At 46.7% G+C, this 27268-nt stretch overlaps 1 protein-coding gene across 2 annotated transcripts in view; it reads right to left on the bottom strand.

The window, feature by feature from the left end:
• The window catches only part of CAMK1D (calcium/calmodulin dependent protein kinase ID), a 435052-nt gene that overhangs the window by 25827 nt on the left and 381957 nt on the right, over positions 1-27268 (bottom strand). For both annotated transcript variants that reach the window (XM_043564752.1, XM_043564753.1), the window contains exon 6: positions 14495-14570. In XM_043564752.1, the coding sequence (XP_043420687.1) occupies positions 14495-14570 (76 nt within the window). The remainder of the gene's footprint in view (positions 1-14494; positions 14571-27268) is intronic.

Raw genomic sequence — 27268 nt, 5'->3', positions numbered from 1 at the left:
CTTGATTGTGAGTTCTTAGAGGAGAGAAGACTTTGTCATATATTGTATTTCCTTTGTATGTTTCATTAGCATTCAGTAACAATCAATACATATTTGTTGGCTGATTATTCTTTGATAAGTGGGAAATATTTACATGAAAAATGCTTGTGCATGTTTGTGTGCACAGTGGCACACACTCCAGTTGACTTACAAAGTAGTGTTGATCATCCTGAAATGGATGAATAGTTTCCGGAGAAAATAATTCAACTAAACTTTCTCATGTGTTACAATTTTTCAGTCATTTTTGCAGTGAAACCTCCTAATGCCCAGTAGCATCTTCAAAGCAGACTGGAATAAGCACAACTAATCATCAACAACCATTTAGCTCACATTTATCCTGTGCCCTGAAGGTTTCCTCCATGTAATGTCTCCCAGGTCTGTCTGCCCTCCAACCAGGAAATGCCCATAAGAGGACATAACCCATAGACTATACCCCCTGCTTATTCCCAGTATGAATCCTCAAACCAGAAGCTGAAATGTATGCCTGGAGAAGGACTTTACATAGTAGGGGGATTGGCACAGAATCAAATTTTATTCTGGGGCCCAGCAGTCATCGCCTGGCCTAGCGCCTCAGTTAGGAGCCTGGGAAAGTGGGCCCCAGAGGGAGAGGTGGTCTCAACCACAGCAAGTGGCAGGCCCGGGCATCTATCTGCCCAGGGCTCTTGTTTAGAGAAACAAAAGCAACTTCAGTCCAATTCTACAGAGATTTATGGAGCACCAATGTTTGAGCCAAAAGCTGATCACATGGTCGTGAAGACCAGCCCTGTTCCTGTTCCTCAGAGTTCAGAGTCCGGCCATATGTGAGTGAGACAAGTAGGGCCCTGACTCTTCTATAGAAGAGGGACTTCGTTGTGTGTGTCCTGTAAACTTAAAATCAATGGCCACTATGTGTTGAGTATTTACTGTGTATCAGACACTAGGCTATGCAATTTACACGTTCTGTCTCATTTATGAGCCATGTGTACTTAGGACGTAAGCGTGTTCATCTTCCATTTCCAGGTGAGGAAATGCATGTGAGATTAGGCAACTTTCTCACACCTAAGGGGCAGAACAGAATTTTAACTTTACTCATCCAATTCCAGAGCCAAGTCATCTTAACCTTTAATAGGAGCCCTGCAGCTGGATAGGTCAAGGCAAAGACGAGGAAATGCCACACACGTCCTCTTCCTAAACCTGTCTCTGAAGTCAGGGTGCTGTGTTTTTGTACATGATGAAACAGAGCCAGAAACAAGGCTATATGACCTGCCGAAGAGATAAAGAACAGCTCCGAGTCCTTGCACTCAGAAAATCAACACCTACCCTTCTACCCAGCCTGCTTTCTGGAAAGACAGAAGGAGGGGAACAGCTGGGACTATTATGGCCTGTCCATGGGAGACAGGGATTGGAGAAAAATGAACCTGAGTCTATATTGAACCGGATTCCAATATGATCATGTCCAGTAGCCTCGTTGAGTGCTTTGCTCCCACATGGAGCCTAGAAAGGAAGTAAAGTTTAGAAACCCTTCTGTCAAGACATCATGGAGCCCGGCAGGACTGGGAAAGAGTTCAGGCATCCCTCACTGACCCAGAGCAGGTGGGAAATCAAATAACATACATAAGTGAATTTTCTAAGCACTTGAAATGGGCTTAAGTGCCAAAACTTATTTTCAATATTTTATGCAAAAAGCATTTGGGGTGCAACAGCCCATACTGACAATCGAATTGTCACCAGAAAATAGCAACCCAGAATTTGCTGTTTAGTTTAACTGGATAAAAGGGCTCTGAAGGAGAATGGAGAAGTGACTTTTCAAGGAAAGGTTGGTATTGTCCTCTGAGAGCCAACCACCATTCGCTTTGTTTTCAGAGAGGTCTCATGGTGTAGTTTCCTCAGCCTGGGATTTAGAGAAACAAAGACACAGATTTCAGGGGCACCTGGGTGCCTCAGTCGGTTAAGCGTCCGACTTCAGCTCAGGTCATGATCTCGTGGTTTGTGGGTTCCGGCCCTGTGTCGGGCTCTGTGCTGACAGCTCAGAGCCTGGAGCCTGCTTCTGATTCTGTGTCTCCCTCTCTCTCCATCCCTCCCCTTCTTTGCACTCGGTCTGTCTCTCTCTCTCAAAAATAAATTAAAAAAAAAACATTAAAAAAAAAAAAAGGACACAAAATCCAACCTTGGCTCCAACAAGTACTGGTCGAGTGACCTTGGGAAAATGACATATCCTCTCTGAGGCTCAGTTTCTTCTGTGAAATGAGAATAATAACACCCACCTTACAGAGAGATATGACATGTATAGCACATACTATATAATAATATGCATTATATACAAACACACACAAAGATGGAGAGACAGATGGATGCAGAGACATGAAGGTAACAGGTATACCACCGGAAAGTGCTGTCACACAGTGATCACTAAATGTAGGCTCCCTCTCCTTTATCCTGTCTTGTCTTTTCCATCCCACCAATGCTCTGTAATCCCTTTCAGGCTCCCTCAGCTGAAGCACTGACGTGGATCGCTGCTCACCACCAGGAAGAACAATGGGGCGGGGGGAGGAGGGCTGGGGGCAGAGGAGCAGACGCGCCCCGAGGGACTCAGTCCAGTGGCCTCAACGTGAAAATGAAGCGACATACCTTTAAACTTTGTGCAAAGTCTCAGATTCATCCACGAAGGCCCATCCCTCCTGACCTAAACTATAGAGCTTGCTACAGAAAAGGAGGAAGAGCCATGATCGAATTCTGGTCATAACTTTGTGCCCTGTGTGGTGAAGATAAGGGTAGAGTGTACCAGAGATCAGGTTTTCACTCTGCTCTTTGTATCCCACTATTTCCAAGCATTTAGCCCGGGAGCCCTCAATTCCAGGAAGAGCTCAAGATTTCCAGAGAACATTTACGCAAAGGCATTATTTGTGAAGAAGAATATTTTGATGGAGTTAGGCCAAGGCGCCATGGAAATGGCGAAAACAACAAACCCCTATGTATATTATTGCAAACTAGGTAAGCCACATAAGGTCAACCCAGGCCCAAAGAGTCTCTGGAAAACATTCACAAAACCAATCAAATCTGGGTATCCTCCATTGGAAACCAGGGTCTGTCTGATGTGCAATAACTCTGGTAAGCCCCCGTTTGCCTTTTTGTCTCGGCACTTGGTGTGTATTTATGAATGTCTGGGTCCGGTGCTAAGGAATCTGAGTTTTATTCATCTTACTCTGGGTAATATAACTTTCATAAAATAAAGCAAAGCTTTTTAAGCTGATAAACCTCTTGTACTTAGCTGCAAGGCCCACTTAGTGAACAAAACAGGTTTCAGCGTATCATGCGGATTTACAAAACAGAATGACCAATGAGGCCTGAATCATTACAGAGATGTAATCCAATGATTTCAGCGACCATATGTTTGACCATGCACACTCCAGAACTTTCTCCTCACAAACTTGGAAGAGATCAGGCTGGAGAAAGCAGGAATGGTTTCACGTATTAAAACCATGTGCAGGCTGACTTCAGCAAAACACTGTTGATGAAAATGTAACAGACAAGTGTCCCATGTCATCCCCGGAGATTTGGATAAGGCCTTGAAAGCTGAGAATGTGTAAGCAGATCAGGGAAAGATCTAGGGGAGAAAGGAAACACATTTCTTGGACAGTTTATATGCAACTGGGGCTGAAGACTGGGAACCGCCGGGAAGGGTCGGGGGGAAGGAGATTCAGCACTTCTCCAAGCGTGAGAAGAGAGTAGCATACTCCATTTGGAGTAAAAGAGTTTGTAAAGGAGCGGACCAGACAATGCAGCATCCACAGCTGTTGGATCGTGATCCACAGTGCCGCTTCCAAGTGTATCACTTTTTGATTCTTGCGTTAGCCACATGGACAGCACCTTGAGGCTGTCTGGGGGACGGACACAGAGGCACTGAGCCCCCTGCTGCAGGGGAAACACAACCAAAGGAAGCCCAGACAAAGCCACTTTGCACTCCGCTCACGCTGACCACGGAAGGGAGGGCAGGCGGGGAGGAAGATGAGCAGGGAGAGCTTCAAACAGCCAGGACTGTTGTGTTAGGAAAAACCCAGCGAAACTTCCAGCAGCTAAAATTAGTTCTCACGAGTAATGGATTTCATCCCGAAGCTCTGAGGGGTGCAGACATCCAGTCTGGAGGTGATTAACACCAGCGCTAACTGATGATTCTGAACCCGGGGGGATTTCCAATTCGACTTTAGCATCTTGACTTTTTTTTTTTTTTTTTTGGTTGCAGGGCTCTTGCTTCCTCCCTCTCGGCTTGTTTCCTTCCTTTTCTCTCTCCCGTTCTGATGGGCACGCAGTTACGATTCTGCAGGTGAAAAGCAGACCAGCTGCTGCCCCTGGGAAGTGTGTCGGTACAGCCACGCCATGGGCTGTCCACTTGTCCCCTGGCTTCTGCTTACTCGCGTACGAAGCGCTGCTGAGAATGCCTAGCCGGCAAGCCCTCGGAGCACAGCAAGGGGATTAGAGGGCTGAAGACGGTCCCCGGGTGCTGTCTCGCCAACGCATAGTGTGCAGTGTTCGGTGCAGAGTCACGGGCTTTGGCGTGTCCTTCCGTGGGTCCCCTTACCACCTCCACGAGCGTTTCCTCACTTGCTCGTGGAAATCAGGGACTCTCCCCTTCTCACTTCCATCATCTGCACCTCCTGGTCACAAACCCAGCTCAGAGTAAGTGGTCCAAACTCATGACTTGCTCCTACACCCCCCATGCACTTTCTGTAGCTTTACGCTAGCTGTGTGCCGCCTCCTTCCTGCCTCTGGGCTCCTGTGCTACGTTCCAGATGGTAAACATGGTAAAACATAATAAGGGCCTCTTTTGAGTCTTCCGTTTGCTCAGTATGGTGATAGGTGAGTTAAAAATCCTGATTCAGGGGCGCCTGGGTGGCTCACTCGGTTAAACATCCAACTCGTGGTTTTGGCTCAGGTCATGATCTCATGGTTCCTGAGTTTGAGCCCCCCACCGGGCTCTGTGCTGACAGTGTAGAGCCTGCTTGGGATTCTCTCTCTCCCTCTCTCTCTCTGTGCCCCTCCCCCACTTGTACACTCACTCTCTTTCTCTCTCTCAAAATAAATAAACTTGGAAAAAATCCTGATAATTCAAAGATTATATTTTCCCCATCATCAAGTTTGAGACATCGGAAGGTCAAAGCTGGATCACATCTTTCAAGTTCTATTTCAAAAATTATGTTTCAGACTGAATAGTACATCTTCTCTCCAACACAGTAAGCACATCGTTACCTTCAGATAATTGGTCGTGAAGGATAAACCATCAATCTCCCTGCGTGACGGCCCTGCCAATATTTGAAGACAGTCTGTCCAAAGCCAGATCACCATCCCCTTGTGGAGACTTCCTCAAGGCCAGGACAGGGTTTACAGCTCTGCCCTGGGAGCTCTTGCCTCTCATTTCAGTGACAGCCACCAAGACTGGATTTTAACTGATCTGTTTACTGTCTGTCCCCTCCAGCAGACAGTGAGCACCCCCAAGTCCGAGTTGGTAACGAATCCATGTCTGCAACCCCGTCGTATTGCCTGACACATATTCGGCTCAATAAATGTTAGTTAAGTGAATGCATGTCAATCCTCTGCCTTCTGTTCTCCAGGAGAAATATCCTGAAGCGTTAAATGACAGTTTCCAGGAGAGGATACTGATGATGCTGACGTGAACAGAAGAGAGCAGAGGAAGTGAAATGTTTTTCCATCTGGCCTGAAGCCCTGCCATTGAGTGTAAAGGTGATATAGGTGAGACATTCCCTACGAGCTTCTCCCTGAGGTGTCCTTTCTACCCCAGGGCCTTTGCGAGACAAAGACATTAGTGGATTCCACCTTCCCTGAAATGACTGGCAGGAAGTTGCTCCCCCTCCCCCAACTAAAGTGCAGAATTTCTTGACCTCGATTGCGCTGCTTGTAAAATTTCCTCCATCACCTCCGTGCATACCCCTCCACCCACTTTCTGAAACCAGACAATATTTGTTTGACTATTTCCTAAGGGTTGAGAAGTGAACCAACCATCAACAGACAACCAATAAAGTCTTTCCCCAGAAGCAGCAGGGAGAGGGTCACAGGCCCACAACAAAGCAGGAATATGGTCAAGCAGTACTTGTGTCTGAGACTAAAGGTAACCAAAAGGCATTTAGGCACATACAGGATCCACTCAGTGTAGACTATGGAGGGGAGATGAAGCACCTTTCTGGAAATCCTTGGAAAGCACCATACTGAAATGCAGTCAGTGAAATAAAGTCAGTAAGCCTGAGAATTATGACAACCAAAGCCTGCTCAAACACTGATAATGCCTGAATGCTAGAAGATAGAGAAGGCTGGAGGCTGATCTTTAGGGCAGGAGGAAGGAGAGGGAGGCATAAGCCCTGGCCAGTCTGTGGCCACTCTGACCAGCCACCAGGGACAGCTGTGTCACAGAGGGACAGAAATACCCTCGGATAGAGAAGAACCCTGGAGAGGACTCTAGGCTTTGTGAAAACACGTAAGGCCATCCAGCTTTAGGCTCTGATTCCTTGTTTGTAAAGGCAACTTCTGCTTTTAATCTGCTTTCTCATGGAGCATTTCCTCTTGTGGGGAGAACATGCTAGTTTGATGACATGTGTATCCAATTACCCTGCAGGGCACGGATCTCATGATTTAGTAAACTGACACTCCAGGTTGTTTTTTTTTTTTTTAATCTCTTTTGAGTCTGGCTAGTGTGAACCAATTCACTGGGACTGTCTGAGCAAGATGAATAAATAGATTAATTTAGTTCCTGAACTTCGAAAGCCAAAGTGCAGCCCATGGGCCCAAGGCAGCCTAAACAAGGCAATGAGTCCCCTCCCACAAAGTTTATGAATATAACAAGATGATTGCTGCCTGCTGGCAATGCCAGTTAATTATTCTTATTAGTGCTAACACTTTTCATACTAATGGTAGTAACCACCACCATAATGCCCCATGCTTGGCTCTTTCCCTGGGGCTGAGTAATTACACCACATTCTCTCCTACTGGAGCTTGGGTTCCGGCTCTCTCCCTGGGACATGTGTATCCACAAAGCCGCATCTGTCAATGGTTTAAAATGATGATGACTACCTTGACAAGGAACATTCTTTGTCTCCAAAAATGGACCTACCATACAGATTAGGCACTCTTATCACCACTCTTTACAAAGCCAATTACACTGGGTACCAGCTGGCCGATAGATATTTATGTGACCTCGTTTTAATGACTGAACCATGTAGGAGGCCAGTCAAAAAGTAAGGGGATTACTGTAAGTATTTTGCCTGGAGTTTCTGCTAGGCAGAGAGGTCAAAGGCCACAACAAGGGTAGGGGCCCTCCCCACCCATAGCAGACCCACCCTAACCTTCTGGCCTTCCCAAACGCTCTCATGCCCAAACTCCGTAAGGCCTTGCTCGATTCTTAGACTGACACACATCCACTGTGTTTCTCCATAGCACAGAGCATGCTGTATCCCTGAGCATAAGTGAGGCAAGCCATCATTAACTCATCTCCTTGAAATTTCGAGAAAGAAAGGCAGTGTGCACATGATGGCAAAATTCAGTCTTGTCAATGAAATGCGGATTCTCATCTCCAGTGGGCACATTTATTTCCTTGGAACTTGCGGGATCTTGGCTGACCACACCTCCAGGCTGGAGCCTGGACATGCCCAGCAGCGTGTGCCTCACATTCTCCTCATTCTTCTCAGTAGCTTAAGTGATGCAGGCAAAGATGTTTTTCCTAAGTCCAGATCCCTAGAGGGACTCCTGATAAGGACCCACTAATGTGTTTTTAAAAATGAGTATCCCTCATAGAAAAAAATATTTCTCCTTCCAACATGATGGATAACATAGAAATGAGTGCAGAGATCAAAAGAGAAGGAATACATCAAGTATCTGCACTGACAAAATACAGAATGTCTGCATGCAGAGCAGACGTTTGGTACATGGCCGGTCACAGCCGCTTTTGCTGTGATCTGATTTCTCAGTGTGACAGGTTTAGCAAATGAAAATAACGCTGCACTTCAAAAAACTGCAGAGGCTAACCTTTTTTCCATTACAGGTGATATGAAGAACAGGGGTTCAGCACAGACCCCCGCGGGACAGCTGCCTTCCCCTGTGTGCTGCCTGTGCGTCACGACCCGCTCAACAGCCTTGCTCACTGGTCTCCAGACGAAAGATGAAAGCAGGGAGTCGGGGTGCAGTAGGAAGGTCAAAAGTCCCAACATGGGTAGGGGCCCTCCCCACCTACGGCAGACCCACCCTAACCCTCCAGCCGGTCAGCAGGAAGTAGCAAGAGTCTGAGACTGAGATCCAGGAGTTCTAACTTCTAACCCTCGTTCAACCTGGAGCCAGCCTTGCACCAGGAACCCCAACCAAGGCCAGGGGCCTTTTACTGAGTATTTTCATCAGCGCTCGAATGTGCCTCAGGCAACCTTGATCCTGTGCCTGCAAGCATCCCTCTCCCCTCTCTGAAATGCTAGTCTTATCCAGCCTCCTAGACATACCTGGCATGGTGCCTCCTCCTTCCCGAACACCCCTGTCCCCATTGGTGGCTTCAGCCCAGGAATTCCTACAGCTGCACACAAGCCCCTCTGCATGTCACCTAATCTACTTTATGAATCTTCTTGTCCCACCATATACACTGTTAATATTCTCATGGGAGGCAACATGCTTTTGTCATCTTGGCATCTTTAGCACCTAACAGTGCCTGGAATAGAAAAGGTACTCAAGAAATGCTAGTTGTTGGCACTAATAATGATAAATTTGAAGTGAGTGGTTCTCCAAGCATAGCCATATTATGTAGAAAAATTTTATCTAGAATGTGGCCTATCAGCCATAAAGATCTGAACATCTTGGAAGGTATAAGAGAGAGTCTCACAGTCTCCATTTTTTCTCTGCTTGAGACCCTCAGAGCTCTGGAAGGCACCAAGGAAAACAGGCACCCTAGCTGCCATTTTGAAATATGACACAGCTGATAAATCAACCGGAGACTAATCCCTGCAGCAAAACTAGTGGTGACCAGGTGACCACCAAGTTTGAGCTTATCAATTTATACTTAAAGAAGAAATAAAGAAATATAGTACTGCTTTACTTAATACTATATTTTAACCCAGACAAGTATTGTATTGTATACTGTAATTATAAGGCTTTGGATATACTACATTCAAACCATACCCAGATATATATGCCAAGCATCTCTATCCCAGACTTCTGACCTCCACATGTGCATACACAATTGCATAGATATCTCAAAGTTTATCTCAAGTTTAACATGCCCCAAATGAAATTCTTGATCTCACTGATCCCCCTAGACTTGCTCATTCGTCACCCTCTATTCTTTTTTCTTAGCCATCTACATGAATGCTTATGCCAAAAACTTGGGTTTACACCTGAAACTTCTCTCTCCTTTAACCCCATATCCAAAATACACCTGCCACTTGATCACCATCACTGCCTCCCTGGTGGAAGCAACTGTCACTGCTCATCTGACAAAGCCTCCCAACAGTCACCACCCTCCACTCCTGCTTTGTCTAACCCCCGTTCACAGAGTAGCTGGAATAATACTTGAGTGAAAATCAGATCAGTTCATATCTTTGGCCAAAATCCTTCTTTGGCTTCCCACTACATTTGTTAAACCTAAACTTTCTGCCACGTCTCTCCTTCCCCAGGCTCTTGCATATAACTTTCTGATATCCTGTCTTAATATCATACTCTAACCATGTTGCACTTAAAAAGATTTTTTTTTAGCATTTATTTATTTTTGAGAGAGAGAGAGACAGACAGACAGACAAAGGGTGAGCGGGGAAGAGGCAGAGAGAGAGGGAGACACAGAATCCGAAGCAGGCTCCAGGCTTTGGGCTGTCAGCACCGCGCCCGGTGCAGGGTTCGATCCCATGAACCGTGAGATCATGACCTAACCCAAGTCATACATTTAACCAACTGAGCCACCTGGGTGCCCCCTTGCTGTCCTTCCTGGTGTTCTCCTACCTATTGGGCCATGGCAGACGTGTTCTTTACCTACTGCAAATCCATTTCCTGCTTTCCTCTTCACCAGCAGAGGTCACCTGCTTCATTTGGCCAACCAGCAATAATCCCATCTTCTCTGCCAGGGACTCCTTTAGAAACGAGCATGGGAGGCATTTCTGGCCAATCAGACATGAGGGAAAGTTGCCTGAGGGGCCTCTGGGGAAGATATTCTAGCTCTTCCCCAGAGAACGTGGGGATAAACATCACCTCTTCTTCCACCAGTCAATGCTGTGTCTGTCCAAGATGCCCGACGCTGCGGTGGCCATCTTGTTTGGTTGTGGGGGGCGGGGGGGGGGGGCGGTCGCAAGGAAAGATTAACGTACTGAGGATGGTGAAGAGCAGTACCATCCCAGATGGATACCATCTGGGAGTGACATTCTGACCTAGGCAGTCTTGTGGCTCCCCTAGATCCACACTTGTTATTATGTGAGGTATGACTTGTTTTCTTGTTTTAAATGCTTAAGCCAGAATTTTCTGTTACTTGCAGCTGAAAGCCTCCTCTGTGCATGCTATTCACTCTGCCTGGAACACTTTTTCCTCACTCTATCTGCTGAACACTCACACATCATTTAGCTTTTGTTTTAAGGCCCCTTTTTCAAAGAAGTCCTCCTCAGCCATTTACCCCAGTGGAAACGAGGCAACCTCTGTTCCACTTTACTAGGGCACCTCATGCTCTTCCTTTAAGGCACCCTGCACGTTTTTAAATGTGTTGCACATGTTGCTCATGTTTAAATGTTCATTTATGAGGTTTCTCTGAATGCCTGTCTCTTCCATGAGACTGAGAGCCAGCTTCACAAACCCAGGGACTGTGTATGTTTTGTTTAACGCTCATTCCCAGGATCTAGCATAGTGACAGGTGCATGGTACGTACTCAGTAAACATTTGCAGAAAGAAAGAAATAAACACAAGCTGGATGTCACAGGGAAAGAAACATCCTGTCTTCTCTCACTGACATGGCCACGTCTGCATGTGGAGGGCATGTGGCGTAGCAGAAAGAGCTGGACTGCAAGTCAGAGCTGGGCTTGGGTTCAAATGTCAATTCTGACACCAAGTTATACTATTTAGTGTCCTTGAACTGAAGTTTCATCTTCTTTCAGTGGGTTTAATAATAACTACACCTATCTTGTAGGACTGCAGGGAGGTGAAGGGAGATAAAACCTGTGAGAATATTTATATCCTTGCACTGTTACACAGATGTTTGATATTATATATATGTATTATATTATATATAATACATATGTAATATATATGTGTATACATAATATAGATATATATGTATTTATAATATATACATCATTGATATTATAAAGTAGGTACTATGTCCATCCTGAAATGTCCATGTTTTGAGGAGATTCTGCTATAAGAATTTTATCAAGCACAACACAACCAAATCATTTACTATGGACTGAATAGCATCCCCCTCAAATTCGTATGTTGAAGCCCTAACCCCCACTGTGATGGTGTTTGAAAATGGGGCCTTTGAGAGGCAATTAGGTTGGGATGAGGTCATGAGGATGGGGCCTCCATAATGGGATTAGTGCCTTTATGAGAAGAGACAGGAGACACGAGAGAGCTTGAACATTCCCCTTCTGCCTTGTGAGGACACAATAGGAAGGTGGCAACCTAGGCAGAAAGAAGGTCCTCACCAGGAACTGAATCAGCAGGCACCTAGATCTTAGACTTCCCAGCCTTCTAAACTGTGAGAAATGAATGTCTGCCTATTAAGTCACCCAGTCCATAGTGTTTTGTTATAGCAGCCAGAGCTGTCTAAGACACCAATGCCCATCCCAGTAAAGCTGTATGTATCTCCTTCTAGCTGTGCAGATATCCTACCCCAATGCCAAGACTTGAGGGAAACCATTATACATACAAAGGGATCCTATAGACATTAGTGTAGACCACACTGTTGGGTCAAGATTCAGAAGAAGTGTGAAGGCACAAACAAGCAGAAGCCCAGATGAAGGGACACTTGTGCCTAGCCCCAGATTTCTCGAGATGACGCCAGCTTTGGTCCTCTGCAGGAAGAACAGTGGCCCATCATTCATTTCTTCTCATCTTTCATGTCAAGTTTGTCAAGGCACGACCACTGATATGAATTTCAGCTGAGAGTTTAGGGGGCCAGAGTAAATAACACACGGCCTGTGTCTGATATCTACCTACGCAGGAAGCCCCCTAATGAGGTATGCTAAAGTGTGGGATGTGTGTGTGTGTGTGAATTTATTAGGGGACAGGGTCCAGAGATTTCACCAGATTCTCAAAAGGGTCTGTAACTCCCCCCGACACACACACTAAAAAGGATGAAACTACTATAGAAGATGGTCAAGATGCTTTAAAAGTAAAAGCACTATGTAAATGCGATGTTAGCTTTATAGCTCAGATGAATCTGCCCTTTACCTATTTTCATAAGTGGGAGTCCTACGGGCCAAGGATATCAGAATGGATAAATCCTGTGATAATGGCAGGAATCTACAGGAGCTGTCAACTAAATCCACATTAAATTACAAAAGCTGCTCGGTTGAATGTATGCTGTAGAAAGACCGCTTGTTTTCCAGATAATGAGACAACGCCAATACAGGGGGGATGTTTCCAGCAGTCCCTGAGGATGCCACATACTGTCAGACCTTTCTCTGATCACAATCCCCCACGGTCTTTCATTGTGTGTAGCAGACTCTGTCTGCTAGAAAGCCTTCCCTTCCTTGGGAAGAAATTCATTTCCTATCAATTACAGACACCAGTTGGCCTAAGCCCAGCCTAGCAGTGTGCTCCATTGTAGGTGTTTGAAAGTATCACTGCCAAAAGAAATTGTAATTAAAAAACAACTTTACAGTGGACTGAAGCAAAACAAAAAATAATAATAATAACCAAAACTGATCACTGTGAAAACAACTGCAACAACCCTATGCCTATGACAGCCCTTCCTGGGTTGTGGAGATGAGGCACCTGAGAAGAAATGAGGTATCTAAAGGCTAAATTTTGGTTTTCATCATATTTTTCTCATTTTGATTTCTTTTGAAGATGTCCTAATATTTTCATGGTCATCTGTATCCCCAGGAAAGCCAAGGTGGCACATGAAGAGATGCTCAACATCATTAGCCATAAGATAAATGCACTGAGGCATTATTCATAACAGCCAAGATATGAAAACAATCCAAGTGTCCATTGATAAAGAAGAGGTGATACACACATGCACACACGCATGCACACACATACACACACACTGGAATATTACTCAGCTATACAAAGGATGGGATGTTGTCATTTGCAACAACAGGGATGGACTTAGAGGGTATTATGCAATGTGAAATAAATCAGACCTAGAAAGACAAATACTATATGATCTCACTCGTATGTGGAATCTAAAAAAACAAATGAATAAATAAACAAAAAGCAGAACTGGACCTATAAATACAGAGAACAGATTGATGGTTTGCCAGAAGGGAGGGTGGAGGGGTAAAATGGGTGAAGAGGAGTGGGAGGTACAGGCCTCCAGTGATGGAATGAATATGTCACAGGAGTAAAAGGTATAGCATGGGGAAAAGAGCCGACAGTATTGGAATAGCGTCGTATGGTAACAGAGGGTGAGCTACACTTGTTGTGAGCAGAACCTAACGTATAGAGTTATGAAATCACTATGTTGTATGCCTGAATCAAATGTAACATTATGTGTCAACTGCACTCAAAAACATTAGAAATACATTTTAAGAAAGAGAAACGCAAATCACACGCACGACGAAAGCACTTCATACCGATTAGGACGGCTGTTATGAAAAGTCAGGAAGGATGTGGTGAGACTGGAACGTTTGTGCATTGCTGTTGGGAACGTAAAGTGGGGGCGCTGCTATGGAAAACAGCGTGGAGCTTCCTCCAAACGTTAAAACGTAGAATTACCGTATGATCCAGCCATCCCACATCCGGGTAGACACCCAAAGGCGGACATCTGAACACCCATGTTCATAGCAACATTATGCATAATGGCCACAAGGTAGAAACCGCCAGGTGTCCACCGAGGGATGAATGGATAAACAAAATGTGTCATATGCATATAACGGACTGTTCGTCAGCCTTAAAAAGAATGAAATTCGGCACCTGCTCCCACATGGATGAACACTGGGACATTATAAACAAGAAAGCCAGTCACGAAAGCACAAATGCCATATGATTCCACTTACGTGAGGAACCTAGAATGGCCGACTTCACAGAGATAGAAGGAAGAATGGAGTGTATCTGGGACTACAGGGAGGGGACAACAGGAGTCAGAGTTTAATGGGGACAGAGTTTCAGTTTGGGGAAGATGAAAACATTCTGGAGATGGGTGGCGGTGACTGCATGACAGGGTGAATGAACTGGACGCCACTGACCTGTGCGTTTAAAAAGGGTTAAAATGGTAAATCCTGTGTTATGTGTATTTCGCGACAATAAAAAAGAAAGAAAGAAAAAAGAAGCCAAGGTAGCAAGCAATACTCACAAGATATAGGCAATCACCCCGATGGACCAGCAGTCCACAGCTTTGCTGTACGGTTTCTGGGCCAGGACCTCAGGAGCTGTGAAATGACAAAGGAGAGACACAAGCCTGACAACTCAAAAGCTGAAGACATAAAACATTTCTTAGATTTTTCTTTTCTTTTTCTCTTTGCGCCTCAGGATGAACTTTCTGTCATTCTAAAAACTGAGTAGAGATAGAGGACCTATTTTGGGTGTTGGCTTTCTTAACCAGAAAAAAGTGAGAGCATTTGTGCGTGCGTGCGTGTGTGTGTGTGTGTGTGTGTGTGTGTGTGTGTAACTGGAGATTATCAGTCAAATTCAATCAGTCAATCAACAAATAGGAATAGGTAGCTCTCTCATGTCAGTGCTGTGTTAAGTACTACAGCTCAGCTGAGACTGAGTCGGGGACTGGTACACTTCACGGGAGTCTGGGGTGTGACTCCACCTAAAATTAACTCAGGGAAGCCTCTCTGGGCCCAGCACAGGGCCTCCCTGGGTGCCGTGGGGCATGAACAGGAAGCCTCTTCCTAATGCCTTCACAGAGCTCACAATCCAGGGCAGTGAAGACCTGAAATCTGGCCCCTGGGGGGCCTGGCCCAGGCCCGCTCTCAGCTCATTCTCTAAGGTTTGGGGTGGGTCTCCTGTCAATACAGACAGTTCAGCCTCTCCCCTGTCAAACAGCAAAAACGCTCCTTAATCTCAACTCCTCGCTTCTAACCCGAGGGTCCTCCAGCCCAGGGGTCTCAGCTTATTCTGTCCCTATCCTCACACTTGCTATTCCAGGCCTTGCGTGCTTTCCTAAGCAGGACTAGGAACGCATACAAACTATTGTTGGATATTTCTGGTTACGACGGTAAGACATAGCAACCACAGACAATCCCCAAATCTGCTTGTAGGTTTCGGCCCCAATTCCTCCAAACTTCTGATGAGACTTTATTTTTTTCCTTTTTCCCCCAAGAGCAAAATAAATAGGTCGGTATGTCCTTTATTGGCTACATTCAGCCTCAACATGGTAGCAGAAGGAGACCCAGAACTGTAACGCTGGGCAGCTCACAAACTGGAGAAGCGGTCCCTGGATACTTGGGAGCTGGCTGCATCTTCCTTGTCCCCACTTGTCCCCACTTCCTTGTCCCCGTGCCTACTAAGAGCAGATTTCTCAGATGCTTCTATTACGGCAACTGACGAAAGGGAGCCGTTTACCACAGTAAGTGTCTCGCTGATTTAGGAGGCATGTGCTCCATGAGCTGATGTTCTGGTATGAGTGGCTACAAGGCAACAGATGGAAACATCTGCAAGGAGCTTATTTCTAAGCCTCCAGGGCCATCCACATGGGCTGGTGGAAAGTTCAAAGGAGGCAGAGAAGGCTCACTGGTGACGCCTGACCCAGTGTCATCCCCCCAGCAGAACAGACGGCAGAATATCCTGAGCCCACAGCCAGGCTGGCAGGCAGGAGCCCTGGCTTCCACGTCACAGGGTCCGCAGGGCTCTTTAGGAAGACGGCAAGCCAGCCCGGCCCAGCCACTCCATGGCACCAGATGTCAAACAGTGATGCAGGGGCAGCTAGAGCTCAGGGCAGGATTGGGGGCACAAGCTCTCGTGTCACACCAGGTATGACATGGCGACAGACCTGCGGAAGGAGCCCTGAGAAGGTGCGAAGGCACCTCCAACAGCTGATTCCACAGTTTATAAGCAAAGATTGAGATGATCCCCTGAGCCACGGTGTGTGGAGGGTAAGCGTCACAGCACCTGCAAAGCAGGCTTCACTCCTGGGAAGAGCTGATACTGTCTGTGTTCTTTTGCACACCCCATCCTCAGTTCTCTAGCGCTGTGGGTGTGGGAGGGAGGACTCCTTAGAGCACCCCCTCCTCCCTCCTTCTCCTCCTTCCTCCTCCTTCCTCTCTTCCCACCACCCTCCCCCACCCCCCCGCTCCTTCCCTGACTGTTAGAAAGAAAGAAATTCTGGTCACCATCCATTACTCAGAAAACAAAAGAATAAAGAACACGATGGCCCTCCAGGAATCTGTACATCCGAAGGCACCTGCACATTCAGCAGATCTACCTTCAGCCCGGCAAACAGACCTACGTTTTGGAGAACCGTGCGAGACACGGCACGCACTTGAAAAGCAAGTGGCTGATTTTTAGGCAGCTTGGAACTGGGATGTTCCTTCCGATGTTTAGATTCTTGAAGCCACAGATGACATATACACAATTTTCCAAACCAGAGATTTTGTTTAAATGGTAAAGTTTATACCATCAAACATAGGGTTTAAAAAAAAGATAAAGAAACGGTGTCTGGATCTTTCTCAGATGCTTCTATTCTCGCAACGGACAAAAGGAAGCCACTGACGGAGAGAGGCCAGGATCGGTAGCATGGGTGTGGGGGGGAAAGTTCTCAATGATTAATAAGCAAATATCAAGGTAGCGATACTGGGGGTGGAGGTCTGTATACCTGTGCCAAACATTTCTTGTTCTTTCTGGTGCTGTGTCTTCCCTAGGTCCTATCAACAACACAATAAACATTGTTTAACCAATTGTTGGCAGGTAAATCACTTGCCTTGGGGTGAAGTTCTGAACTGCACTTGAAACACACAGAGAGTGAAAGTCCTTGGATGTGTAATGTAACAATAAACAAGAGAAAGTAGATTGATTTGGAAATGATATTCTCACCAACCTAAAATAATTAAAGAACTATGCAATGGCAAACCACACTAATGTGTGTTGATTCCAACTGCTCTTTTGATTTGATTCGTGAAACCAAATGTTCTCAGGACATTGTTTGAACAAGCCTGCCTACATCCCTATAAATAGCTACTTTTCATCTCGTAGTGATTCTTGGAAAACACCGATTCTCAGGCAATATTCAAAACCCTCCTGACAATTTGAAACGGCCACCCACATCGTGACGAACCTCTGGGATCTGCTGGGATATTTTCTCTCCTGCTCTCCTCTGGGTCCTACAGTGGGCTCCCCTTGTTTGGCCAACCTGTTGAATTCTCCTCACCTCCTACCCTTTCCCCGATCCTTTCAGCCTGGGGCCTGCAGCCTGTAGTTCTGCAAGAGTCCACTCTCGCTCTGATCTTGGGAGAGGCCAGGTTTCACTTTGAGAACTGGCCACACTCCCTTGTATTACGTTATTAATCTTATACCACTGGCAAGAATTTGGTTGTATTTCTTTTTTGTTAATGTTTATTTATTTGAGAGAGAGAGAGAGAGAGCAAGCACAAGTGGGGGAGGGGCAGAGAGAGGGGGAGACACAGAATCCGAAGCAGGCTCCAGGCCCCGAGCTGTCGGCACAGAGCCCGACGTGGGGCTTGAACTCACGAACTGTGAGATCATGACCTGAGCCAAAGTTGGATGCTTAACCGACTGAGCCACCCAGGCGCCCCTCGGCTGTAATTCTAAAATGTCACAGCCTCCAAGGTACAAACTCTCAGACAACAAATGCACACAGTCCCCACGGGGCCTCGGAGAGAGAGTGGGAAGGGCTCTCAGTCACACCCACCACAAATCCATCTCTCCCCCAACACCAGTCAGATGCTGAAGAACTTCCTAATGAAGGAGAAACAATTTTCTCTCCTGACTGTACCCAGCACAACTCACGTGCAGTGGGAGGGTGACAGTGACTCTCGCCACCCCCACACCTCCTCACAGAGGGAGGCTTTGCACGGAAATAACTTAATTGGTGCTACTGACACTTGACAAAGAGAGCCGTCATTAACGGGCACTGTGGCTCGTTCGAGATGCCATCAGCGCCCAGGCAGAGCGGGAAAGGGCTCAGTCTCCTGGTACAGCGGAGAGAGAAGGACAAGACTCCAGGCCGGGGGACACAGACGTTCCTCTAGTGCATCTCAAGGCACAGTCCTGGGGGGCCGTGAGCGGCAACAGACTGACCCGGAGGCGCCAAAAGGGACACACACAAGATAGGTAGCAGCCGAGTGGGAACAGCTCTACCTGGGTGACACGTGTTGGTTTCCCAGGTTTCATCACCAAACTCCCGTGACACGCCAGCCTCCTGGGCCTCCTCCCCTCCCCTCTGTATCTCCTCCCTACCGTGTGAATCACACTGCCGACCACCTCACTTGGTACCGCTGGACAGCGGGGACGTATCTCTGGTCTGGATCTTCAGGGCTTAGCACATTCTGTTTGGTTAACCAATGGTTACTCCTGACACGAAGTGAGGGGAGGAAATGGGCAGAATTAGCCCTATGCCTCTGTCTGTGGCTGACTGTGTAGTTCATGCCACTCTCCTTTTAAAACCTTTTCTCAAAGGGATTTCGGAATCACTACTTCTAGGGCTAATGGGCAGGAAAGACCTTCGGGGAAGTGATCTCTCAGAACCTCCTTCTCGGCCAGACCTTGGGGGCTAACGATTCCGTTTTCTTAGCTCTCCCTGGTAGAAAGAGCGTTCCATTGGCCGGGTCCGTTTACTCCAGCGAATAGAAGTCAATCACGTGAACCACGCGGTCTCAGCAGGGCAGCCCGAGCTGCTGGAGATCTGTGTGGACAGACGGGGCCCTCCTTCTGAGCCCCACGCTCGTCTCATGCTGTTCAGCGAAACAGTTGGTTCAAAATTTGAAATAATTGAATTTACTGCTGTGAGACTCACGACCAACCCACTGTGGAAAATTCCACTTGGTGGGAAGCATCCTCCAGGCCAAGCTGTTTTATATTGGTTGAAAGCAACGGTTCCTGGTAAAGGAATTCAGAGATTCCAAGAGGAAAAAAAAAAAAATTCAGAAACCTTTCATCTTGTTTTTGAAACAATTAAACTGCCCATTTTCCTTCCTGAAAGAGAGAGGAGCAAAAGGCTTAACCAAGTCTAACTGGAAGCAGGAAGAGGGGCTCTGTTGAAGCAGGGGCGGCACTCAACCCCCAGGCTCACAGAAAACAGAAAAAGAATTTTCCCTTTCCCTGTGCTCTCAAGGGAGTGCTGAAGAGCAGTTTCTACAGAGGGAGAGGAGGAGATTGAGAATATCTCCCCCTGTTACCAGGTTCACGGTCAAGGCCGTCTGTTCTCCTCTATGGAAGTCTAAGTACCACGGTACTGACCACCTCCAGTGGGTGAAGCAGAGGACACGCAGGAGGGGTGGCCTGGGGTGGGGAGCAGCCCTCCATGCCAGAAAGTGGAGGCCCGGGACCCAGAACCATGGGACCCAGGCAGTGTTTCTTGCGTTCCTCAGTTATTTAACAGCTTGGGTTCCATTTCAGGCACTGGCTTCGTGGTGTGAGGGAAGCAGACGCGGGCCCTATGCCACGGAGCACCTGTTCTCCTGGGTGCCACGTGTGGACACAGCTGCAGAAGTAACGCCAGCCACGGCTGCCTTCTTAAGGAGACGATCAGACTAAGCCAGACAAGAGTGTGGCAAGATGGCACAGGTGTTGATCTTTAACCCTGAATACAGCCCTGAAAATACTGAACCTACTCTAAATAAAACCCCAAGTATCCAGGAAAGGATATATTACCTCCAACAGTCAAACAGTGAAGAAGGTGCAAATAAAAAGACTAGAGAACAGGAAAGACACGGGGTGGGGAAAAAAGGCTGTGGTTAGTAAGTTTTGAGCATATGCCCTTGTGTTGTGTTCTAAGAAGAAATTAACAGGTTTAAAGACGAAAGAGTGGGAAAGGTAAGAAGGACTGTTTTGTCATTAAATGGGAGGTAAAGATGTGAAATGGTTTCCTTTAAATGTGAAATGGATTTAGGTGGTTGTAACTTGAAACAACTTTAGTTGTCTCGAGTTAAGAATTTTTTTTAAGTGTATTTATTTATTTTGAGAGAGCTGGAGAGAGTGCATGTGCTTAGGGGAGGGGCAGAGAGAGAGGATCTGAAGCAGGCTCCTTGTTGTCAGTACAGAGCCCTATGCAGGGCTCAATCGCACGAACCATGAGATCATGATGATCACAACCTGAGCCGGCAGCAAGAGTCAGACACTCAACTGACTGAGCCACCCAGGTGCCCCTGGATTTAAGAAGTTTTATTTATTTTTTAGGGTTTTTTTTCTTTTAATGCTATTTTATTTTATTTTTGAGAGAGAGAATCTGAAGCAGGCTCCAGGCTCTGAGTTGTCAGCACAGAGCCCAACGCAGGGCTTGAACTCATGAACTGTGAGATCGTGACCTGAGCCAAAGTCGGACACTTCACTGAGCCACCCAGGTGCCCCGGATTTAAGAAGTTTTAAATAGCCATGCACACTGGCTTTGCAGTGAAAGAAATCTAGGATCTCCCGCTTACTACACCTGTGGACTTGGGCCAGTCATTTAATCTTGTTAAGCCTCCATTTTGTTCATCTGTAAAATGGGAACATTAACAGAGCCCAACCTTCAGGACTGTAATGAGGCTTAATGGAAACAATAAACATATAATAAGGTATAGTCAGAGCTAGCAGTAGTTGTTATTATGTAAGGATGAAGGGTTGAGAGAACCATAGGATAAAAACAGAATGGAGGTTTTATTATTTGTTAGAGTGAAGGATGGACAGTTCCTTGACATCACTTGGTACTTTCCCTTCATTCTTGCTTTACATAATGGAAATGATTCGTAAATGGAGATTTCCACCCTTTTGATCAGAGCCTTCGGAAATCAGAATTGAACTGGGCCCACAAGTGATGGGAGGGCATGTCTGAGTACTTGAATCTTGGAGCTGGAAAGAGACTTACAACCCCCATACCAACCTCCTGCGCACTTGGGTCCCTTTGTTCACCGAGTTGTGGATCCTTTTATTCGCTTATTCACCAACACACTCATACATCCCCTCTAGGTCCAGGCACCGTTCTAGACACCACAACCCAGGAACTGCCTGTTGATCATTACTGACGGTGCCCAGGCATGGGAACAGTCCACCATAATATCAAAGATTCCCACGATGGCTGAGGAACACTGGCTGGCCGTGGTACCTTCATGGTTCTGCATTTACGGAGAGAAGAGAGTGACTGTACTCCTACATTCTCTCTCCCTGGCCCTCTGCCTTCCCCCACAGCATCCCACCCTCTCCTACCTCCAGGCCAGGTGTATCAAGATTACCTTCCCCATCACCCTAAGCTCTTTCCAATCTTTTAACCAGCAGCAAGGGGGCACTGCCCAGATCCAACCAATTCTTTCCATTGGCCCCAATTATAATTCTTTTTTAAAGGGAAGTTAGAAAAATGTGTTCCAGAAGACTACTTATAAAAATGGGCATATCCTAATTTTTTCCCTAATTGTTTGCAGTGTATGAAACTCCTGCCTTCCCCCTACCTGCAGAGACAGAGCCGATGGGACACTAAGATTAGCGGCACTCTACCTTTCCTCGAATGTGCTTCTGTCTTTGGAAATGTGTCGGAAATGTCCAACCTGCCTGTGACATCAGCAAGAAGAGGCTGGCAGACAGGCTGCTTGCCATCCTGTGACCTAGTCCAAGGTTCCTTTGTGCCTCTTGCTGGCTGACCTCACCTGTCTGTGGAGGTCAAGGAGAAAGGCCCTCGACTTGAACTTCGTGTGTGTCACGACGAAAAGGCCCTAAGAGATGGGAGTCAGTCGTGGTCAGAGGTAGTGGAGACTTCTTTTACTATCATGGCTTTCCCCCAAGTGGCTCATGGAAGGAGAGGGGAGGGCCTGGATTCAAGTTCGGCTGTGCTAGTCAGGTTAGGCAATGTGATAGGGTCTTTACAGGGAGGAGCTTAACAGAGAAGTAGTGAGAAGAGTGATCTTCTAGCAGAGGGCTTTTAAAATCATTAGATTGCACACACAGAGTGGTGCCACATCTCTGCCATCTCATATCCAGCAGTGAGTTAGAGGACAGAATTACAGGCTGAGCCCTGAGCCAATGTATCTCGGAGAATTTGTTATCTTTCTTTTTTTCTTTTAAAGTTTATTGTTATTTTGAGAGAGAGAGAGAGAGAGAGAGAGAGAGAGAGAGAGAGAGAGAGAGGAGGGGCAGAGAGAGGGAGAGAGAGAATCCCAAGCAGGCTCCACGCTGCCAGTGTAGAGCCCAACTTGGGGCTTGAACTCACCAACCATGAGCTCATGACCCAAGCCGAAATCAAGAGTCAAACGCTCAACCAACGGAGCCACTCAGGTGCTCCAGATGTGTTATCTTTCTATGCCTCAGTCTCTTGTCCTGAAGGTCACCTGCTATTTTGTCCTGAAGTTACGCCTTCGTGGAAAAGAATATGAGCTCAAGTGAAGAGCTGCATGGGACTCTGCATTTTCGGGAATTTCCACAGGTGGGGAGAAGGAATCCGTGCAGCACCAATTCATGTGGTGGATTAGTACAGAAGGCCTTAAATTGAACTGTAATCCAGTTGCAACGAGTTGGAGAAGTTGCATGTTGGAGAAGGGGTGAGAAGGCTTTCTTTTAATATTTTTCTTAATGTTTATTTATCTTGGGGAGAGAGACAGAGGATGAGCAGGGGAGGGGTAGAGAGAGAGGGAGACGGAATCCAAAGCAGGCTCCAGGCTCTGAACTGTCAGCACAGAGCCCGACGCAGGGCTCAAACTCACGAACCGCAAGATTATGACCTGAGCCGAAGTCAAAAGCTTAACTGACTGAGTCACCCACGCACCCCGAGAAGGCTTTCTTTGAAACACTGGGAGAGAAAAACGACATTTCTGCCCAGCGGCTGCCTGTTCGGAGATGATAAATAAAATTCTACACATCAAGGAAAAGAAAATTCGGGCATCCATTTCAGGGTGGAGTTTGGCTTCAGGAAGAACTGATTACAACAGGCAGTATGAGCAACCATGCTTAGTCACAACTCTTTCTGTAAGCGGACTCTGCAGCAGGTGGGGTTAGACAAGAAAAAAACAGTTAATGAGGGGCTTTACTACAAGCCTCTCCATAAACCGTGTGGCTTCACCAAGGTTTGGAGAACTATAGCCTGGATTGCCGGCAATTAAAAATTCAGCTGAAACACAGACTCATTCTTTGCCTGTGGTTTGCCTTCAACCCAAAGTCACGGAAGTTAAGAGGAGTAGGGCTCTCTTTGGCTAGCTCTGTCCTCGGCCGGACAAGTTCCCTTGGAAAGCTTTCTCATCCTTCCCTCAGAGTTGTAATTTACTAAAAATGCATCGCAAAACAGTGGCTTGCTCTGATTTTCCTAGTAGCCTCTTGAATTTTACCACAGGCATGAAAAGTCCCCACGAAAGCGCCGTCCTGGTTTATAATTACCGTTCCGATCTGAGCTGGAGTACTATTCAAATGCTACCAAAGCCAGAATGTGGCCAGTGGGTGGAGGGGTGAGGCTAAGGAATGGGAAGGGAGTGGAAAATGGGAGGGCAGCTGGTGTTCTAAAATGTGGGAGAGACCTGGAATTCAGTGGGAGGGAGGAAAGGAAATGTTCGGAGTTAAGGCAATTCAGGGCAACGTGGCAAGAAATAACCCTGTGATGTCGCCCTCAAAGGTCGTCCTGAGATCCAGCCTCTGCCCTCATGGGTTTGTGACCACAGTGGGATGGCTACTTCGCTCCTCCTGAAGGCTGACAAGCTTCACTTCAAGATTAAGAGGACCTTTACAGGCATTCCGGTGTTTTGGGTTTTAGTCATTAAAAGCAAAAAAAAAAAAAAAAAAAAGAGTAAGTTCCAAAATGCTGCAAGGTTTCTTTCCCTCCTCGACACCACAGTGAAGTTTAGAAACCATGATACTCCATCACAGTATCCAGTATTTAGAGAGGAGCCGTTCAGAAATTGCAGAAGGGTGGAGGCCCCTGGGTGGCTCAATCAGTTGAGCATCTGACTCTTGGTCCGAGTCCTTGTTTGGGCAAGCCCCCTCTCCAAGCCAAACGAGTCTGCATATTTCTTCCACACTCGATAAGAAGCAGCTGGGGACTCTGAGCCTTTGTTCTCCTGCTTGCCCACATCCATTACTCTCCTTGTCTTGGCCTGGAATTCTACTCTTCCTGCAAATCACGCCTCCTCCAAGAGTTTTTCCCTGGTCGTTCCAGGCCTTGCTGATTCCTCTCTCACCTGTATTTGTAATATTGCTTCTGAAATACGTCGGTTACTTCATACTGCACACATGCTACCAAATATGGGTCTGTATCACCAGTGGTCATACACCATTGGAGGGGCCCTCGGTGTTGGAGCGGCTCTAAGAGATGCCTGCAGTGGTACCCCCATACACAGGGATGGAGCGAGGCCCACATTCTCCTGCCACCAGTGATGTGATGTTCTGCAAGGGCCCTTGTTCTTTTAAAGGACGTGTAACATCAGGGCAGCTGTTCAGGGTAAAGGATGAATTCAAGGGTGATCAGATCCCTTTGCCTTTTCAGGCACCTGTGTGTGTGCTGGGATACGTGGGATAAACAGCCCTTTTTTCACTATTTATTCATAGCTAGAGAGCTCAGTTAAATTGAAGTAATCTTGGGGTGCCTGGGTGGCTCAGTCGGTTAAGCATCCGACGTAGGTCATGATCTCACAGTTAGTGGAATCAAGCTCCACGTTGGACTCTGTGCTGACAGCCCAAGGCCTGCTTGGGATTCTCTGTCTCCCTTTCTCTGACCCTCCCCGCTTGCATATATTCTCTCTCTCTCAAAATAAATAGATAAATAAATAAACTAAAAAAAAAAAACTGAAGTCATTTTGACATTGCCAAAGTTCACTATTTAGCTGAACAGTCATTTAGGCAACAGCTGTAAGAACAACAAAAACAAAACAACAGTGCCCGTAAATTGAAATCAATACTTCTACCGAGAAGGGGTCTGAAGTCTGAACTATGGCTAAAAGCAGACAGCAACACTCTGCACCTGGCTGGGGCTCCTGGACAGCATGGCCCCCAGAATCAGAGGAGTGCTGACTGGGACTGGGCTCTGCCCTGTTTAGGTTGAGACTGGCCAGTAGGGATGAGGCCGTGGTTTCTTTGTCCAAGATCCCAACAGCGTCCTGATCTTGCAGAGATAAGCCAGTGTTGGGGGACGGGTGTGGGGGGGGTGTCCAACCCCAGGGTTGACAGCACGCTGGGGTCCTCTTACAAAAAGCCACTTCACAGCATTACGCTGGCTGTCGGGCTCCCACTGGCTTAATTAATTAATGGTTCAATTAATCCATAATTCAAGGCCCCCAAAGCCAACGATCAACACCCAGTCATCATCTTACTTGACTTAATAGCAACTGACACAAGGTACTTTCTCCAACTCAAAGCGCTTCCCAGGATACCACACCACTCTGGCTCCCTTCCTGTTTCACATGCTGCCTCTTCAGAGTCCCTGGGGCTCCAGGACTCAGCCCTGGGACCTTTCTTCTCCTCCATCTTTCCCTGCCTCCCCCTTAGCCACTTCATCCAGGTTCACAGCTTCGAAATACCTCAGCCTCTTGGGGCGCCTGGGTGGCTCAATCAGTTGAGTGTCGGACTTCCGATTTTAGCTCAGATCATGATCTCATGGTTTGTGAGGTTGAGCCCCGTGTCAGGCTCTGTGCTAACAATGTGTAGCCTGCTTGGATTCTCTCTCTCCCTCTCTCTCTGCCCCTCCCTTGCTCTCTCTCTCTCTCCCTAAAAATAAATAAATAAACATTAAAAAAAATACATCAGCCTCCAAATATGGTCCATCCTCATTATTCACGGATTCTGCACTTTTAATTCGCCTACTCACTAAAATTTATTTGTAGCCCCCAAATCAATCCTTGCTGTGCTTTTGTGGTCACATGTGGACATGAGCAGAGAGGCTCAAACTGAGTTTCCAAAGTTCACGTTCCCTGCTTAGAGGTCAGACAAGGTGACACTCTGCCCTCCTGTTTCGCCTCTCACACTACAAACAAGTATCATTTTCATGGTCTAGCTGCTGTCATGTTTTTTACATTTTTGTGCATTTTGTAGATTCATGGTTTAAAACAGCCCCCAAGTGCAGCGATGAAGTGCCGTCTAGTGTTCCTGGCACAAGAAAGTGGAAATGTGCCTACAGAGAACATGTGTGGCTAGACCAGCTTCACTTAGGTATAAGTTATGGTGCTGTTAGCCATGAGTTCATCGTTCACGAATCAAGAATATATATTAGGGGCGCCTGGGTGGCTCAGTCACTTAAGCATCTGACTCCAGCTCAGGTCATGATCTCGCAGTTCGTGAGTTTAAGCCCTGCATCGGGCTCTGTGCTGATGGCTCGGAGCCTGGAGCCTGCTTTGGATGCTGTGTCTCCCTCTCTCTCTGCCCCTCCCCTGCTCATGCTCGGTCTCTCTCTCAAAAATAAAATCAACATTAAAAAAATAATATATGTTAAATAAGATGTCGTTAAGTAGAAATACGTATAAAACAAGGTCATGTATCCATCAGTAGATGACAATGCTGTGACCAGAGACTCACAAGGACCCTAAACCTCTATTTCCCGGGTAACAGTAGGTCAGTATTTACTAGTTCAGCGCTGGTGGTGACGTTACAGAGCATAACTACTACGTGTGATGAGAATCAACTATATCTTGTTGCAGACAGGACCTCTTGAGAGAACTCCAGACTTACAGTCCAACCGCCTTCTGGACCTTGCAAACTTTAACAAATTAAAATCCGAACCCCTGGTGATACTTCTGTAGCCTGCTCTTTCCACAGACTTGGACATCTAAAGTAAAGGTAACAGCCTCCTTTCAGAGGCTCAGGCCAAAAAATAACTTAGAACTATCATTGGCTTCTCCTCTCAAGCCCTACTTTTAATTTTTCAGAAAATCTTCATGAAATTACCTTCAAATTTTTTTCTGGAATCTGATACTTTTTTACCACTTCCACTCTGCCAACGTAGCCCAGCTCCCACCATTTCTCACTTGAATAATTCCAGAGCCTTCTAACTGGTCTCCCTTCTTCCACC

This window comes from Prionailurus bengalensis, chromosome B4 (genome assembly GCF_016509475.1).
Source record: "Prionailurus bengalensis isolate Pbe53 chromosome B4, Fcat_Pben_1.1_paternal_pri, whole genome shotgun sequence".
Lineage (NCBI taxonomy): Eukaryota > Metazoa > Chordata > Mammalia > Carnivora > Felidae > Prionailurus > Prionailurus bengalensis.
The sequence above is the reverse complement of the archived record's forward strand: the minus strand, read 5'-3'. Positions and strand labels throughout refer to the sequence as shown.